Source organism: Miscanthus floridulus, chromosome 8 (assembly GCF_019320115.1).
Source record: "Miscanthus floridulus cultivar M001 chromosome 8, ASM1932011v1, whole genome shotgun sequence".
Taxonomy (NCBI): Eukaryota; Viridiplantae; Streptophyta; class Magnoliopsida; order Poales; family Poaceae; genus Miscanthus; species Miscanthus floridulus.
In genome coordinates this window covers 75,162,064-75,178,774 of record NC_089587.1, presented here as the reverse complement: position 1 = coordinate 75,178,774, position 16,711 = coordinate 75,162,064, and the positions used below count along the sequence as shown (strand labels likewise).

The 16,711-nt window shown below is 45.0% G+C and overlaps 1 protein-coding gene across 1 annotated transcript; it reads left to right on the top strand.

Annotated features, from left to right (window-relative positions):
- Positions 1-4,129: 4,129 nt before the first annotated feature.
- LOC136476714 (ENHANCER OF AG-4 protein 2-like) lies at positions 4,130-15,019 on the top strand. The gene is given in 13 exon segments (XM_066474649.1): positions 4,130-4,694; positions 4,805-4,881; positions 6,181-7,388; positions 7,391-8,078; positions 8,191-8,653; positions 8,732-8,840; positions 8,933-9,045; positions 9,120-9,307; positions 13,370-14,011; positions 14,075-14,541; positions 14,623-14,718; positions 14,951-14,991; positions 14,993-15,019. Coding segments are annotated over 13 exon segments (4,233 nt in total). The 5' UTR covers positions 4,130-4,580.
- The last annotated feature ends 1,692 nt before the right edge of the window (positions 15,020-16,711 follow it).

Here is a 16,711-nt window from a genome sequence, read left to right as displayed (position 1 = left end):
TCGTGATTTCACGGACTACCGGGTTATACGGGCTTAAGTTTGCTAGATCGTCTGCTCTGGCGGATGATTTTCTTACTTAATTTCGTATAATTGGTCGGTTCTGTTACAGCGGGGTTGCTGAATCTGAGCCATGTGAAGATGCACCACCAGCAGAACCTACAAACATTCCACCTGGGAAGCCAAAGTTGGGTAGTGGCTGAAAACCTTGATAACTTGGTGAAAACTGGGCATACTGTTGGAGGTTGCCTACACCACCAAAGGGATTCAAGCTGTGCATGGCATGAGTAGTGTCGGTGTTTCGGACCGAGAGGTCCTCAACCCACTAGTGAATTTATCCTGCGTGTTCCCGACTCCAGATGGTGATGCAAAGAGACACAAGGATTATACTGGTTCGGGCAATTCGAGCCCTACGTCTAGTCTGGAAGATCGATCTTGTATTCCTTGCACCGAAATGCTTGTAGTAGGGGGTTACAAGCTAGGTGAGAGAGGGAGCCAGTCCCAGGTCTCGGCGAGGTGTGATATGGGCTGCTTGAGACGTTGCTCTCAGGCGGCAGGGAAATGTATGTGTTACCGGGCGTTGTTCTTCGTGTGTGCCTCTCTCCTAAATGGCCCAGGTCCTTTCCTTTTATAGTTGAAGGGAGGACAAGGACAGTACATGTGCTAACTATACGGCGTCGTGCGAACAGAGGTGGCGTGTTCGAGCCCTGTAGCCTGTTCCTGTGGCGGCGAGGTCGTCGGAGTGGTCCGTTCTTGGAATACTGGGGCGGCGTGCAGGTCACATCCGATCCTGGCGTCATGGGAGCTCCAGGGCTGCCTTGGAGCGAGTGCGGCGGTCAGCGTGCGAGTCGCTGTGGACTGACTGTGCGCGAGGCCGAGGCTCGGTCGGTGCCGAGGCCGCACCGCAGTGGGGGGTCTCGGTAGACACGAATCCCGAGATAGCCGAGACCTTGGTGCAGAGCGCCGAGGCCCGGAGAGAGCGGTTGATCTAGTGTGCTGGTTCGGAGGCGGTGATGACCCGGGCCAGGCTGCCCACGTCGTGTTGTTTTCGAGGCGGGGATCACGGGGTACAGTGTAGTGTGGGCGCTGACCGTGGGCACAGCGTCAAAGTACAGTGACCGGTAATCCCCACCGTACCCTGTCTCAGCTGGTATGGCGCTGATGCGACCTCACGTCTCGTCGGCCATTCCGCGGTGTCGAGCCGTCGTCCGGCTGAGATTGCGGGAGTGGTTGATGTATTAATGGGACATGACGTGCTGTCGGGAAGATCGGTCGAGGCGGGGGCGACGGGCTATGGACAAGCCGGCCTCGCGCGAGACGGAGGATAAGGCCTCGCGCGAGGCGGAGATTGGTCTCCTTGCCGAGGCCTTCCGCAAGAGGTCTCGCGCGAGGCGGAGATTGGTCTCCTTGCCGAGACCTTCCGCAAGAGGTCTCGCGCGAGGTGGAGATTGCGTCTCCTTGCCGAGACCTCCCGTGAGAGGCCTGAGGCGATGCAGAGAGCCGGGTGGGCTCGGACGGGGCTGGTTATGAGCCCATGGCTTTCCCTCTAACTTTGTCGTTGATGGGATTTTAGTGCCTCTTTTGGTGTACGCTCGGGGCACCCCGTTTTATGGTACCCGACAAGTAGATTGACTATGCTGGGGATAATGGGAATTGTTGAATGGTGCTGGTGGGGTAGAGAACTGATTTTGGTTGAAAGTGTTGGGCGCGAAATTTGGCATGTGCTGCAAACTTGTGTTATCTGCTCTTTAATTTCTAGGATTAGTGGCGAACGACCTACTAAAACTACCCTCTGAGGGCTCCATATTGAGTTGTTTTGATTTTTCTTCTCTTTTTTGTGTAGGCTGTTGGAAAGAACAAGAAGGCAGAGGAGGCTTGTTGGGAGGAAGGAAGCATGCTGGTGGGACTCCTTTTGTAGAAGCGAGATGTACTGTAGCAAGCAACCAGAAACATTGTTTTTTTTAAGGGCAACGGTCAAGTGATTCTGGTTTTCACTCGTCCGTTGAAATCTGAATGTTGCAGTATTTTTTTTAATCTACCTCATGGCAGTTGGAGCCGTTGGAAAGTGTACTACGTGTGTCAGTGATATATTTTTTTATTGGGAAAGAGGTGGGTTCTATGTATGGGAGCCGCTCCTCCATCAAACCCAGCCTGCAGTGTATGGTACCCGGTGCTATGCTTACAATAAATGTATCGAACCGACCAAAAACCCAACACTGCGGGTGCTCTGACAATCCATTTTTCTGAAACTTGGCTCGCGCAGGCCGTGGCGTGCTCTCAGCTTAGTGTATGCTGGCTCGGTACATGTGACCAACCAAACGACGGCCTCTTTACATGGTCTCAGCCGGATTGATGACCTCTTTGCATGGTCTCAGCCAAATGGACGGGAGACTGGTAGCTCAGTGTATGTTGGCTCGAGCATGTGACCAACCGAACGACGGCCTCTTGTATGGTTTCAGCAAGATGGAGGGGAGACTGGCTGGCACATACGAGCCAGGATGAGTTCCCCACGGAACCACCTAAGACAATTTAAAGCATTTATGCTTATTAATAGAGGTAGTCTTAGCGCAGATAGCAAATTTTAGCATTGATGCCATGCATGTGAAGTGTTAACCTCGATGGCCATGCTTACATCTCTCACAAGCACCACTAACTCATTTCTCCCTCACATGGATGCGACAATGGATATGCATGCTCTGTGTCATTTTAGCCTCATTTCTCCGTCGCATGGATGTAACAATGGATATGCATGGTCTAAGTCATTTTGTTTTATTTGAGTAAAGCAAAACTTTATTCGAACGATTCAAAGGTTCCCCATTCGATTTTTTTTGCCTAATCCAAAGATGCCATGGTGGCCTTCTTTCCCGATGCCAGCAAGATTAGGGTTCAAGGACTTAGGGGGTGTTTGGATCCGGTGACTAAAATTTAGAAGGTGTCACATGAGGATATCGCATGAGGTGTTTGGATACTAATAAAAAAACAAATTACAAAATATGTCAGTACTCCACGAGACGAATTTATTAAGCCTAATCAACCCGTCATTAGCACATGTTACTGTAGCAATACATTGTCAAATAATGGACTAATTAGGCTTAAAAGATTCGCCTCGCAAATTAGTCGTAAGTTGTGCAATTAGTTTCATAATTATTCTATATTTAATACTCTATGCATGTGTCCAAACATCCGATAGGACAGCGACTAAAGTTTAGGAGGAGAAACCAAACACCCCCTTACTTGAGTTTGTTGGGCTTAAAGGGATCTTTAGAGAGGTCACTGGCCCGGTGGTGGTGGCAGACATGGGGAGGCGTGGGGCACAGTGGTGGCGCTGTTAGCTAGGTAGTGGGGGAAGGTGGTTGGACGAGGACGCACAAGTGATAGCCGGACGAAACTGTGATGGTAGTCGTAGGTGGCAAGAGAGCTCAACTTTAAACCACTTTTAAGTATGCTTGTATGGTCTAATGAACTAATGATATTTTAGGATTGGTTAAACTTTAGACTATCTGTCTAGAGCCTCAAGGACTAAAAATTATTAACTACTTTAGATTATTAGATCTAAACATGGCCTTAATTGGCTTTTAGAGCGCGTGCCAACAAGCATACTCCATAACGTGTAGGCATCCTCTCCTATCACTTACAGTGACAAAGATGCCATATTCATTATGAGTTATTTTTTTTTGTTGTCCCGTAAATATCATGCAACTAAACTGTAGATTGCACCTTGCTTTTTTATTTGTTCCATTACATGGAGATGTCTTGTTTCATTTTTCTATTATGCCTTGATAGGTCTATCATGAAATTCTGCAACAACGCACGAAGCTCTTCATTCTTTTTTTTTGGTCATTGTTTATTAATTTCTCTTTTCACTATTTGAAAAACATGCCTTTGGCTAGGTGTTCACAAGTAATTACTATAATTCAACAAATCTATATCTCCCCTTAGCTAGATCAACCGCTTTTAGAATGCTTCTCCACATGTAGGACATTTAGAAATATGTTTTAAATAGAAACAAGGAAGAAGGAAAAAAAAGGGGCATGGCATGTCTGAACTGGCACGGGGGCGAAGATCGGACGGCTGGTATGGTATCTTGATGAAGTGACCTGAGCACGGCACAGCAGCGCACGGGGGAGGGGGACCCAGACCGCAGTCGCACAGCAGCAGAAAGGCCAGGGAGAAGAGAGCCGCCCGCATCCGCACCGCGCCGTTGTGGAGAGGGAGAAGAGGGGGAGGAAGGAGGAGACGCGAGGAAGAAGAAGAAGAAGCAGAAGAACAGCAGCAGAAGCCCCGTCCCATCCCCGGCTGCCCCCTCCATCCAAGCGATTTCAGGTATTAGCTACCGAGAAGCGGAGGAGGTGACCGCAGCACACGCAATTCGCCCCCCGCCCGCCGATTCCATCGCCAACCGCCGCCCCTTCCTCCTCTAGGGTTGTCTTGTGGGTGCCTGTGCTTCCCACCCTACTGGCAGGTCCAGGGTCGGGCCTCCTCCTCGCCCCGCCCCCCGCTGCTCTCTTCTCTGCTGCTAGGGTTAGGTTAGGGTTCGACGCTGGGGGGAGGGGCATCCTTCTCCCTCGCCGCCGCCGCCGCCAATGCCTCCCGGCGGTAGGCGCGGCGCCAAGCAGCGCCCCAAGTGGACCAGGGAACCCCAGCTAGGTGACCTCGTCCTCGCCAAGATCAAGGGGTACCCGCCCTGGCCAGCTAAGGTAAGGTTCCATCTTCCTCCCCTCTTCTCTCAATCGTTACTGCTGCTCATACTGCCACACTAGGGTTTCACTCCCTTCCCACCTCATCCCTACATTCCCTGTCTCCGCAGATCAGCAGGCCCGAGGACTGGCAGCATAAGCCAACGCCAAAAAAGTTCTTCGTCTACTTCTACGGCACCGAAGAGATGTAAGCTCTTTGCCCCGCAACTGCTACGTCCTACGCTACCGTTATTTCCCGCTATATATACGAATTGCCTAAAACTGTCACCCTAGATTACTTATTACATGTTTAATAACAAAATCTGGTCAGTCAACATGTATGAATAGCAGGGCCAGCCTCTTGCTTTTCTACTCTGTTTAGCACTCCATGTTTAACACGTTGCAAGCCTGGATTCGGGATTTGCTCTTCGCTACGGATCGGGATTAGGTCTTTCTTTTGTCATGCAATACGTCACCATGGGCATGCGGTTCCCCAGTAGTGTTGTTTTGCTCAGATAACTAGACGGTTCAGGTCACGACAAGGGGAGGTCAATGCCTGCAATTTATTGTCCCAACTGTCAAATTTACAGTTTTTGCACTCCTCTGACCTCCCAACTATTCTCTAGCTGAGCCACGTGTGGGTTTGACAGGAAACAATGTATTCTGCAGTTCTTGGGAGAATATAATCCTTTTATCTTTTCTATCTTCTTTTTCTTTGGCAAAATGGCTTTTATACATGAATTTATTAAAGAAAGAATGCAAATTTAGAGAAGCAGAGTTTTGAGTTTATGGTTCTCAGTCCTGACTATTCTCATTTTCCCATAGGTGGATTGGATTTCAGATGTAATTGGTTGTACATCTACTTTATCTGACTAGTTTCGCTTATATGGTTAGATAATTAATTTCTGTGTATGTACCAAATCAACCCATTATTTTAAATTCTAAAAACACGTGCAACTTCACTGTGGATGTAATGTTGCTTGCTGCTGTCTGCTTGGACAATCCTGAGGCATGACTTTTTTTTTATAACAACGAGAGACAAAAGCATTTATTACTAGAAATTGCTTCTTAAAACATCCTCGCTTTGTCGCTTTAAGCCTCTCATTTTGGTTACCCAGTCCATAAAATGCTCTGGACCATTCCTAAGGCCTATATTTTTCTAAAGTAACAGACCAAGAATGGTTTTCATTTCTTTTAAAGCTTGACAGAGCTCACTTATTTTTTTAACTTGGTGTTCTTTAGCTGTTTTCCACGTTATCCCTTTATGCATATGCATAGAATGTTGAATAATGTTGATAGTGAACTACTGTTATAGGAGTTATTAATTACTTCATAATGCATTGGGTTGCATTAATTCGTAAAATGATCGCCTAATAATTCCTTTTTTACTGCCTTTTCCTTGCTTTGATAAGCACTTGTTTTGATGTTGTTGCCTCTGCTGTCTTACATATCTATCTTTTCCTTGTCATGATCACTTGGTTGCTAATGAATGAATATCATCCTGCAGTGCTTTTGTTCCCCTGGCAGATCTTGAGGAATTTACTGAGAAGACAAAGAATGATCTCTTAGATCGAGCTCCAAATATTAAAGTTCAAAGAAAATATGTTCAAGTATTTAATGATGCTGTCGAGCAGATCTGCAAGGCCCATGATGAGCTGCCAAAAACATCTGAAGCTGCAAATGGAGCATTGCCTGATCGGAGTGAAAAGACTACAGAGCACCTTGTGAGGTCACCTGATGTTGGTGAGACTCCAGGATTGGGACAAATGGAAGGTGATAGCCCTACTGATTACTCGAATACTTCAGGGCAAGGGTCAGGGACCGAGGAGGATGTCAAAGATGGTGGTCATGAAGTAAGGGATCATTCTTTAGCAGTTTCTCAAAAGAAAACATCTTTACTACAGGATCCTAAGCATCCCAAGACAAAGAAGTCTGCTGCATCCAAGTCTGTTCTTGACATGTACACAGAACAGGAGCATTCACCAACATCTGTGCACACAGAAAGGGAGACTGAAGAGGTAAAAATTGAAAAAGAGAGCCGTTCCCTAGAAGGTTTTGTTTTGGAACCTAACTTGGAGGTGGTTTGCGCCCTTGAAGTGCCAAAGAAATCTAAATCTAACAAGCTGTTGAGGGATGATGAAAGGAAGGAAAACAAGCGTGGTGGTATTGGTAGTCCTACTGGAAGGATTGCTGCTGAGTCTGCATCTGATGTTGTATTAAACATGAGTACTGGCAAAGAGAGCAGAGAATTTAAGAAGTCAAAAATCATGACAAAACAATCACTGACAACTGATTCAGAGAAAAGGGATTATAATAAAACTGTGCATGGCAAGCCTGACAAGCAGTTGACTGGAAAATCATCTGCAGGGTTTTCTTCCAATAAGAAATCTCTGCCAGGTAGCGGGCAGCACAAGACGGACAGTAGTGCTGATACACGTCCGGCAAAGAAGCCAAGACTTATGGACAGGGCTGGTGAAACAGATAAGACAGTTGCCAAGAGTGAGACGAAGAACATGAATTATGAAAAGCATAATGCTATGAAACATGAGCGATCTACCTCTATGGAAACAGGTAAAAACACAATTCTTAAGACTGGTACTGGTGATGATAGGGCACGGAGATCAGGTGGTGTTGTATCACCCATATCAAGGCTTCATTCTGAGGTCATGGAACCATCATCTGGTTCTGTAACTCAGTCAGGTGTTGCTGATTCTGTTAAAAAGGTTCCAGCATGAAGGAGGATATCTCACGTGTCGATAGGCAATTGGTGAAACCTAAGAGAAGAGCATGTCGTTTTGATGATGAGGAGGATGAAGGACAGCGGACACCACTTCATAGAACTTCAGACAAATCTATCGGGGAAATTCATAGAACTTCTGCCAAATCTATCGAGCATGTCCCAAGTGAGAAAGCAGGTACTCGGGGAATTTTTTTTTCGCATGTTGGCAATGCTTCTGGAAAAAAATCAGGCCCTGCGAGAGAAGAGAAATCAAGGAGTGTTAGGATGTCACCTGTGAAGCATGAGCCAGTTTTTTCTTCACCGAGTCAGGATAAAGTGCATGCTAGACACCAGGTAACGGGGAGAAGACTAATCGCAGGGTCGGTTGAGACTCCTGCTGTCATTGGTAACAAAATGAACCTGGTTGATTGCAAATCCTCTGCTCAAGTAAAAATGCCGGCATCCTTTGAGGTGAAGAAACTTCATAGTAGTTCTTCTAAACCATTGCACCTAACATCTGGGAACTCCCATTCCCGAAACTATCCTGCCTCAGAAAAGATCGCCTTGCTGCCCAAATCAGAAGAAACAAAGGCTAAATCTAAGCCAGCTACGTCTGTTGAGCATAAGGTGGGCACCAATTTGTCAACTGAACGGACTGGGAAGCAGGATCACTTGAAAGAGGAAAGGTATACTGCTTTGAGTTTTGAACTGCCCAAGTTTCTTTCTGATACTTGTCTTTTTGTGTTCAAACAGTTTTAGCTGCACGCTTTGTTTATAGTTTGTGGTTTTCTTATGCAGATCCAGTTCTGTTGATAAAGCAGCTTCTTCTGAACCTAACCCTGACTCGGCCAAGTCAATAAAACATCTTATTGCAGCTGCCCAAGCAAGGAGGAACCTTATGGCTTCTGCTCATGCAAAATTTGATGGGTCTTCAACTGATAATGCTGCTATTACCTCCACACCATATGGTTTGCCAGGACTAAGCCCTAGTCCTGTTTTCCGCATTCCATCCCCACCCAGAATTGCTTTTCCCGAGAGTCCTGGCCAACGTATTCTGAAAAGCCCAATGGAGCTTGACAATGGTCATGGAAAGAGTCCCAAATCTAGGCAGGTCAGCGGTTCACCTAGTGGTGGTACTGATGCAGCAATTGCTCGTGATGCTTTGGAGGGAATGATAGAGACTTTATCGAGGACAAAGGATAGTATAGGACGTGCAACACGCCATGCAATTGAGTGCTCTAAATATGGCATTGCTGGAGAGGTCCTCTTTCTCTCTCTCATATGCCATCTGCATCACTGTTTCATTGTTATTTCACTATCCTTATTATTTCTCTTCCAGATTGTCGAGCTTCTCATACAGAAATTGGAGAGCGAGCCTAATTTGCATCGCAGAATTGACCTCCTTTTTCTTGTGGATTCCATAACACAGTGTTCTCATTCTCAGAGAGGTAAATTTATTTTTTAAAGTATATTATATTAATCCTGCTCTTAGAGCTATCTTTTGCCCAAAAAGTTATTCTTTGAATTCTGAAATGTTCAGGAGTTGCCGGGGCTTCATATGTTCCCACTGTTCAAGCAGCATTGCCCCGTCTTTTGGGTGCTGCTGCTCCACCTGGAGCTGGTGCTCGTGAAAACCGGCGCCAGTGCCTTAAAGTATTGGACACTATTATTGATTCTGACCTTTCTTTTTCCTAAACAGTGGGTCACTTGGCTGCCTGGCTTTGTAGGTTTTAAGATTGTGGCTTGAGAGAAAGATTATGCCAGAAGACATACTCCGAAAGTACATGGGCGACATTGAAGTGCCAAATGATGGTACTAGCACTACTTTAATGTTGAAGCGACCATCCCGTGCTGAACGTTCTGTAGACGATCCTATTAGGGAGATGGATGACATGCTTGTTGATGAGTATGGAAGGTATTGTGGCACTTGATATACCATTTACTAGTTCAGTAAATCATTTTACTGTTTTTATTTTTCTAGCTTGAGATGTAAGTTCTGGTGACCATCTGCTCAATATTTTAAACTTTTAACAAGTTTGTTTATAAGATTAGTATATCATGACCAGATAAACAGCTTAAAATTGCATTTCAGGTTCCCTTGGTTAGTATATACTGGGTAGTAATAATCATGCCACTATGCCAGTCCCGTATTGGAATTGCCACATATGATGCAGCTTCACATGACACTAAGTTGATGTTCTCTATCATTAGTTTAGAAGTCAAGAAACACAGCAGTGCCAGTATCTACCCCAAATATGCATGGCTTTGTTTGTATCAATATCTTAGAATACAAGTTGTTATGTTGTGGTATTATGGAACCTAAAATAGGCTATGGTAATGTCAAATGCTTTGACTACCTGAATCCCTGCTATTAAGATCTTCAAAATACGATTTATGCTAAGAGAGTCTTAGTCTTACTTGACCAGGGTGCTTATGTTGCAAAGTTTGTGGACTTTAGTATGAAGCTCAGTGAACTTGCTATTAGGAAGTAAGGACATGCTTCAAACTAATGAAGTAACTCCCACATTGGATGTTTTCTGCTTTCCTGATCATCTTTTGCATTTTTGTTTTGCTTATGGTGGCGCCTTTGGTGTCCCAGCATAGCAGGTCCCAAGCCCTGGTAAAGGAGGAGGGTTGTGTTAGGCGCGGCGAGCCAATGTAAAAACTTAGCCACTTTAATGGAGATGAAACCCAAAAGAATCCCGTTGGGGCGTAACTCTCTTAGCGACGCGCCATGTCGGTATGGTGTTAAATGAGCAAGGGCCGGGTCGTTACCCCCATGACGCGCTGTGTCGCGATCTGGACACGGTGTCAAGTGAGCAAGGATCGGGTCGTCGTATCCTTAGTGGCGTGCCACATCGGCGCCCGGGTGTGGTGCAAAATGAGCAAGGGTCTTCACACCTACCTCGGCGGGTGCGAAGGGTAAGGAAGTTAGTTGAGCCAACTAGGATCTGTTTAGGTAGCTGGAATGTAGGGTCCCTTACGGGTAAGTTAAGAGAGTTAGTGGACACAGCGGTTAGGAGGCGTGTAAATATCTTATATGTCCAAGAGACTAAATGGAAGGGGCAGAAGGCGAAGGAGGTGGACAATACCGGCTTCAAGCTCTGGTACACAGGGACAACTTCAAATAAAAATGGAGTAGGAGTTTTGATTGATAAGAGCCTCAAGGATGGTGTGGTGGAGGTGAGAAGGCAAGGGGATAGGATCATCTTAGTTAAACTTGTCATTAGTGATATGATCTTAAACGTAATTAGTGCGTATGCCCTCCAAGTAGGCCATGATGAGAGTGCTAAGCGGCTTTTCTGGGAAGACTTAGATCGCTTGGTTAGAGCTATCCCTAGTAGCGAGAAGCTCTTTATAGGAGGTGATCTTAATGGCCATGTAGGTACATCAAGTGCAGGTTTCGAGGCGGTTCATGGGGGTTTCGGATATGGTAGTAGGAACCAGGAGGGAGAGGAAGTCTTAGACTTCGCCATAGCTTTTGATCTGATGATAGCTAACACTTTCTTCCGTAAGAGAGTCCCATTTAGTGACCTTTAGTGACCTTTAGTAGCGGTCAATACTCTAGTCAAATCGACTTTGTCCTTACAAGGAGGGATAAACGAATATGCGTGGACTGTAAGGTGATACCTGGAGAATGTGTGGTTGCTCAACACAAGCTGGTGGTGGCTGACTTCCGCTTTCTGGTGCAAGCTTGTGGGAACAAACAAGCTGGGGTTGCTAGAACGAAGTGGTGGAAATTAGAAAGGGAGGCATCAAAGGTCTTATAAGGAAAAGGTCATTTAAGAGGGCCCTTGGAATGATGAAGGCGATGCAAATATCTAGGGAGAAGATGGCAATATGCGTTTGGAAGGTTGCTTCAGAGGTGCTTGGAGTGACCAAAGGGAGCGGATGCGAGTCGAAAGACACTTGGTGGTGGAATGAAGATGTGCAAAAGGCTATTAAGGAAAAGAAGTAGTTCTATAAGCGCTTGTATCATGACAGGTGTGCAAACAACATAGAGAAGTATAAGGTGGCAAAGAAGACTGCAAAACGAGCGGTGAGTGAGGCAAAGGGGCGGGCCTATGAGGACCTTTACCGACGTTTGAGTACGAAGGAAGGAGAGAAGGACATTTATAGGATGGCTAGGGCTCGCGATATGAAGACAAGGGACTTCAACCAAGTCAAGTGCATAAAGGATGAGAGGGAGCAACTCTTGGTGAAGGAGGATGAGATCAGACATAGATGGCAAGAGTATTTTGATAAATTGTTCAATGTTGAGAACGAGAACACCACCGTTCAGCTGGACGACTCGTTTGATGACACTAACATGCGCTTTGTGCGGAGGATTCAAGAATCAGAGGTCAGAGAAGCCTTGAAAAGGATGAAAGGGGGCAAAGCGACGGGCCCTGATGGTATCCCAATCAAGGTGTGGGGATGTCTCGGGGATATAGCTATAGTATGGCTAACCATGATGTTCAACAATATCTTTCGATCGAACAAGATGCCTGAGGAGTGGAGAAGAAGCATATTGGTACCAATCTACAAGAACAAGGGAGATATCCAAAGTTGTACTAATTATCGGGGAATTAAGTTGATGAGCCACACTATGAAGTTATAGGGAGAGAGTCATCGAGCAGGCGTCCTGCGAGGAACTACGTAGATATCAACAAACCAATTTGGTTTCATGCCCAGAAGGTCAATCACAGAAGCAATCTTCTTAATAAGACAGGTTATGGAGCGGTTTAGAGAGCAGAAGAAGGACCTCCACTTGGTTTTCATCGACTTGGAGAAGGCTTATGACAAGATACCTAAGAAATGTTATATGGTGGTCTTTGGACAAACATAAAGTCCCATCAAAGTACGTGACCCTCATCAAGGACATGTACATCAATGTTGTGACTAGTGTTCGAACAAACGATGGTAACACAGATTACTTCCCGATTAAAATTGGACTTCATCAAGGGTCCAGCCTTAAGCCCGTATCTCTTTGCCCTTGGTAATGGATGAGGCTACCAGGAACATACAAGGGGATATCCCTTGGTGTATGTTGTTCGCTGATGATGTAGTGTTAGTGGACGAAAGTCAAGCGGGAGTAAATAGGAAACTAGAGTTATGGCGGTAGACCCTTGAGTCTAAATGTTTTAGATTGAGCAGAACTAAAACCGAATACATGAGATGCGACTTTGGTGGAGTTGTACAGGAGGAGGGAGATGTGAGTTTGGAAGGTCAAGTAGTGCCTAAGAAGGATATCTTTCGGTATCTGGGATCGATGCTACAGAGGGATGGAGATATTGATGCGGACGTTAGCCATAGAATCAAAGCAGGGTGGATCAAGTGGCTGACAAGCTTCTAGCATTCTCTGTGACAAGAGGGTACCACAAAAGCTAAAAGGCAAGTTCTATAGAACGGCGATTAGACCGGCTATGTTGTATGGAGCAGAATGTTGGCCTACAAAGATTCGACATGTTCAACAACTGAGTGTTGCAGAAATGCGTATGTTGCGATGGATTTACGGTCACACAAGAATGGACCGAGTTCGGAACGATGATATACGTGATCACCTAGATGTAGCACCAATTGAAGAAAATCTTGTCCGACATCGGTTGAGGTGGTTTGGCCATGTCCAAAGGAGACCTTAGCAGTGCATTGTGGAGTCCTAAGCTAAGCTAATAATATGAGGAGAGGTAGAGGAAGATCGAAATTGACATGGGGGGAGGCAATAAAAAGAGATTTGAAAGTTTAGGATATACCTAGAGATCTATGTTTGAATATGAGTACTTGAAAAACAGCTATTGAAGTGCCTGAACCGTGACTTGGGGCTCTCGGTGGGTTTCAACTCTAGCCTACCCCAACTTGCTTGGGACTGAAAGGCTATGTTATTGTTGTTGTTATAAAGCAGAGTTCCCAGTACTTTAGTGTGTCTATGTGTTGTATTATCTTTATCCAACTTACCAGGCATTATTGACGTATGCTTTGTGGTTTTTTCTGTTCTCAGCAATGCAACTTTTGAACTTTCTGGAATTTTATCATCAAAAGTGTTTGAAGATGATGAAGACTTCCCCCGAAATAATGGCTCATCACCATTTGTTTCACGGCCTGTTGAAAGCGATGTCATACGAGAAACTGAAGAGACTATTGCTCCAGCATCTGTTGAGGAACACATTATTAGAGTAGAGAATGTAACTACTGATGCTGCTATGGAAGATGCTTTAGAGATACTAGGCAACAACCAACAGACTGATGTAGCTGTCCTTATTGAACATGACTCTAGTCAAGATCCAGGTTCAGAGCAGGCATTGATTGACCAGGATGAGCTTCCCCCTCTACCTGATGGCCCTCCACCGCTTCCATCAGATTCACCACCTCCTCCACCTCCTTTGCCTCCTTCGCCACCACCTGCTACACCGCCGCCACCACCACCTCCACCTCCACTTTCTCCAGCTTCACCACCTCCGCCACCACCTCCCCCACTGCCATCTGGACCACCTCCTCGGCCTGCTCCACCACCTCCTCAGCCTGCTCCACCACCTCTGCCAACCCAGGCCCCACCTCTTCCTTCTATTCCGCCGCCTGTTCCTTCATCTCCGTCGTCATTGGGTTATCAGCCTCCAGCTCCAGAGTACTTCATGACGCCCAAGTGTAATAATTTTCCGAACTTACTTACATATCATGATGTGTTCTTGTTTAGATTATAAAAAAGACTTGTGCTGCAGGGTAAACAATTGACCCAGATGACAGGAAATACATCAATTCAAGCTATTGGAAATACAACAACCTTCATTCCTGGTGGACCAGTTAATGGACAAGCTGTGGTTAATTTTGTTACTTCAATGCCGGCAGAGTATGGAAACAATAACGTATTTATGGCACCACAAACTTCTAATGGTAATTATCAGTTTCGGCCCACTGGTGTACCTTTTCAGCAAGGGAATTTCAGTGCCTTTCCATCTGCACAAACACCTCCAGTTCATCCCCACTCTCGCATGGCACACATGAATCCCATGGGCCAACAAGCTGTACCACCTCCGCGCAATCCTTATGCTGTGCAGTCCTTTCCAAACAGTCAGAGCCATTATCCACCTGAAGAACACTGGCGGATGGCATCTGGTAACTTCAGTCCAGGTGGCAGAGCATTATCTTGCTCAGAAGGGCCATTCATGCAGGATGGTATGTTCTCCCATAAGCTGTCTAAAAGAGTTGTTTTGCATCAACTTTTGGACTGACACTAATAGTAAAATTCTCATGTAGGATATTCAAGATCGAACATTGACAGATCTTCAATGAATCCTATGAATCATCAACATACTGTTCTGAATCATTTGCCATCTGGAGCACCACTACCAGGTCTATGGTTTCTTAAAAGTTTATGGTTGTGTTCTTGGGGGCTGTGCTTTCATATGAATTTTCTTAATGATTTTTTGAAGATACACTGGCAATCAGCCCCCTTCAATTCCAGTGTGCTGCAATGGGATCTTGTCATTATTCTTGTGGACTTGTAGGAAAAAAACAGATGTGTTGGGTGATCTATATATTTCCTTATGGTTTTCTCAAGCCTTTTTAATTTTTCTTTTGACAGGCCATGTTCCTCAGATGCTACCGGCCAGGTCTGATATCCACTACTCTTAATTGCTGGAGGCCTTCTTGATAGAGTTGTAAACTGAACTTCTTGTTTGTGGTACTCTCTCTTTTGCTCTTTGCGTGCTTTTCTGTTTTTCTCTGAGTCATCTTTCTTTTAGATATTTGTCTTTAGATTCTCTCATTTATATTCACTCAACTGAACTTTTCTCAAACTGTTGCTCTTTTGCAGGTTTTGACGGGGAAAGCTCAGGGCATTGGAGGCAATTTGAATTGAGTGCAACAGTTGGTGGCTTTGTTAGTCTGTGATGGAGATGCAATTGCCTGGGTGTAATGATGAGATCTGCCATAGTATATGGAATGGACATTTTACAATGTAACTAGTCTTGACAACAGCATCCAGCAGACTAATCTCTCTTAGTGTAAGCTCATGTTTCACATGACACAAATGTTCTCAGTTTCTTAGATGTTGCTTCCAGTATGGATCAAGACTGCAAACTGTTCTTATTGTATCTTGCTCAGACGTGCGTTGGTTATAGACACAGGGTCTGGTAGTAAATACCTGGACTGATATCACATTAAAGCATTTTGTTGTGGTGCCTGTGTTATTTTTCTATGGTTCATTTCTCTTAACTGCTGTGCTCAATTTGCAACACACTCTCCAAATTTCAATTAGCTAAACACATATATCTAACTATAATGAAAGCCTCAACTAATGTTTTTTTTTGTTAAGTGCTGTATGTTTGCTGTTTAGACTAGAATTGTGCTTAGCCAGTTATAAGGTAGCAGGTACATCAGGGCCACTAGGTACACTGAGTAGTAAGAGAGAAAATTAGTTTTGATTCTTTTTGGACAGCGAAATATGTGATAATATTTAAGAGCTCTAGTTTATTTGTGTTTCCTAAAACTGTTGATAGAGTTGTGTGCTGATTCACACAGTGGTACATGTAGGAACACTGATTTTCAGTTATTTTTCCCCTAAATTAAGTTTCCTGTCTAACTCGATTCCATAAAGTAGATTAGAATAATATATTTGCATGGGGGTGAGGTGGCATGAAATTTGCTTAGATGTAAATGTAGAAATATTCTTTTCTTTTGCAGTCAAATGATAAATATCACAAGGAAATGCCTATCTCATTTGTCCATATGACGGTTTTTTTGTACCGTTGAAAATAAAACAGGTTGTGCTAACTTATAGGCCTGCAAAGTAGGTTTTAGTTTTAGCTCATGAACATGAGGATGGAAAGTTCAACATCTGTGCTTTGGTTTTCTAAGTAAGTCATAACTGTGAGCCATTGACATCAAAACAACGACAATAACCACAAAAAAACAAGAAACAAAGAGGCTATTTAGGAAGGGCGGGCCTGGTGCAAGCGGTAGAGTCTTACCGCCTGTGACCGGAAAGGCCCCGGGTTCGAGTCGCAGGTCTCCTCGCATTGCACAGGCGAGGATAAGGCTTGCCACTAACACCCTTCCCCAGACCCGCACAGAGCTGGGAGCTCTCTGCACTAGGTACGCCCTTTTTTAAAGGGGCTATTTAGAAACTATATATATTGTGTGACATTCCTACTCCTGGGACTTTTGATCTATGCCAATTTTCTCTTGAATTAGATGACTGTTATTTGAGTTTTGTGGTTCATTTCTCCCGTTGATACTAGAGTACTTGCATTTCCCGCTCACTGGGTAATCCATCGTACTATCTGAAATTCTGAATGTTCAGTAGTATCGCTATAATGTTGTATTGCATTGCTCACTTCAGTTC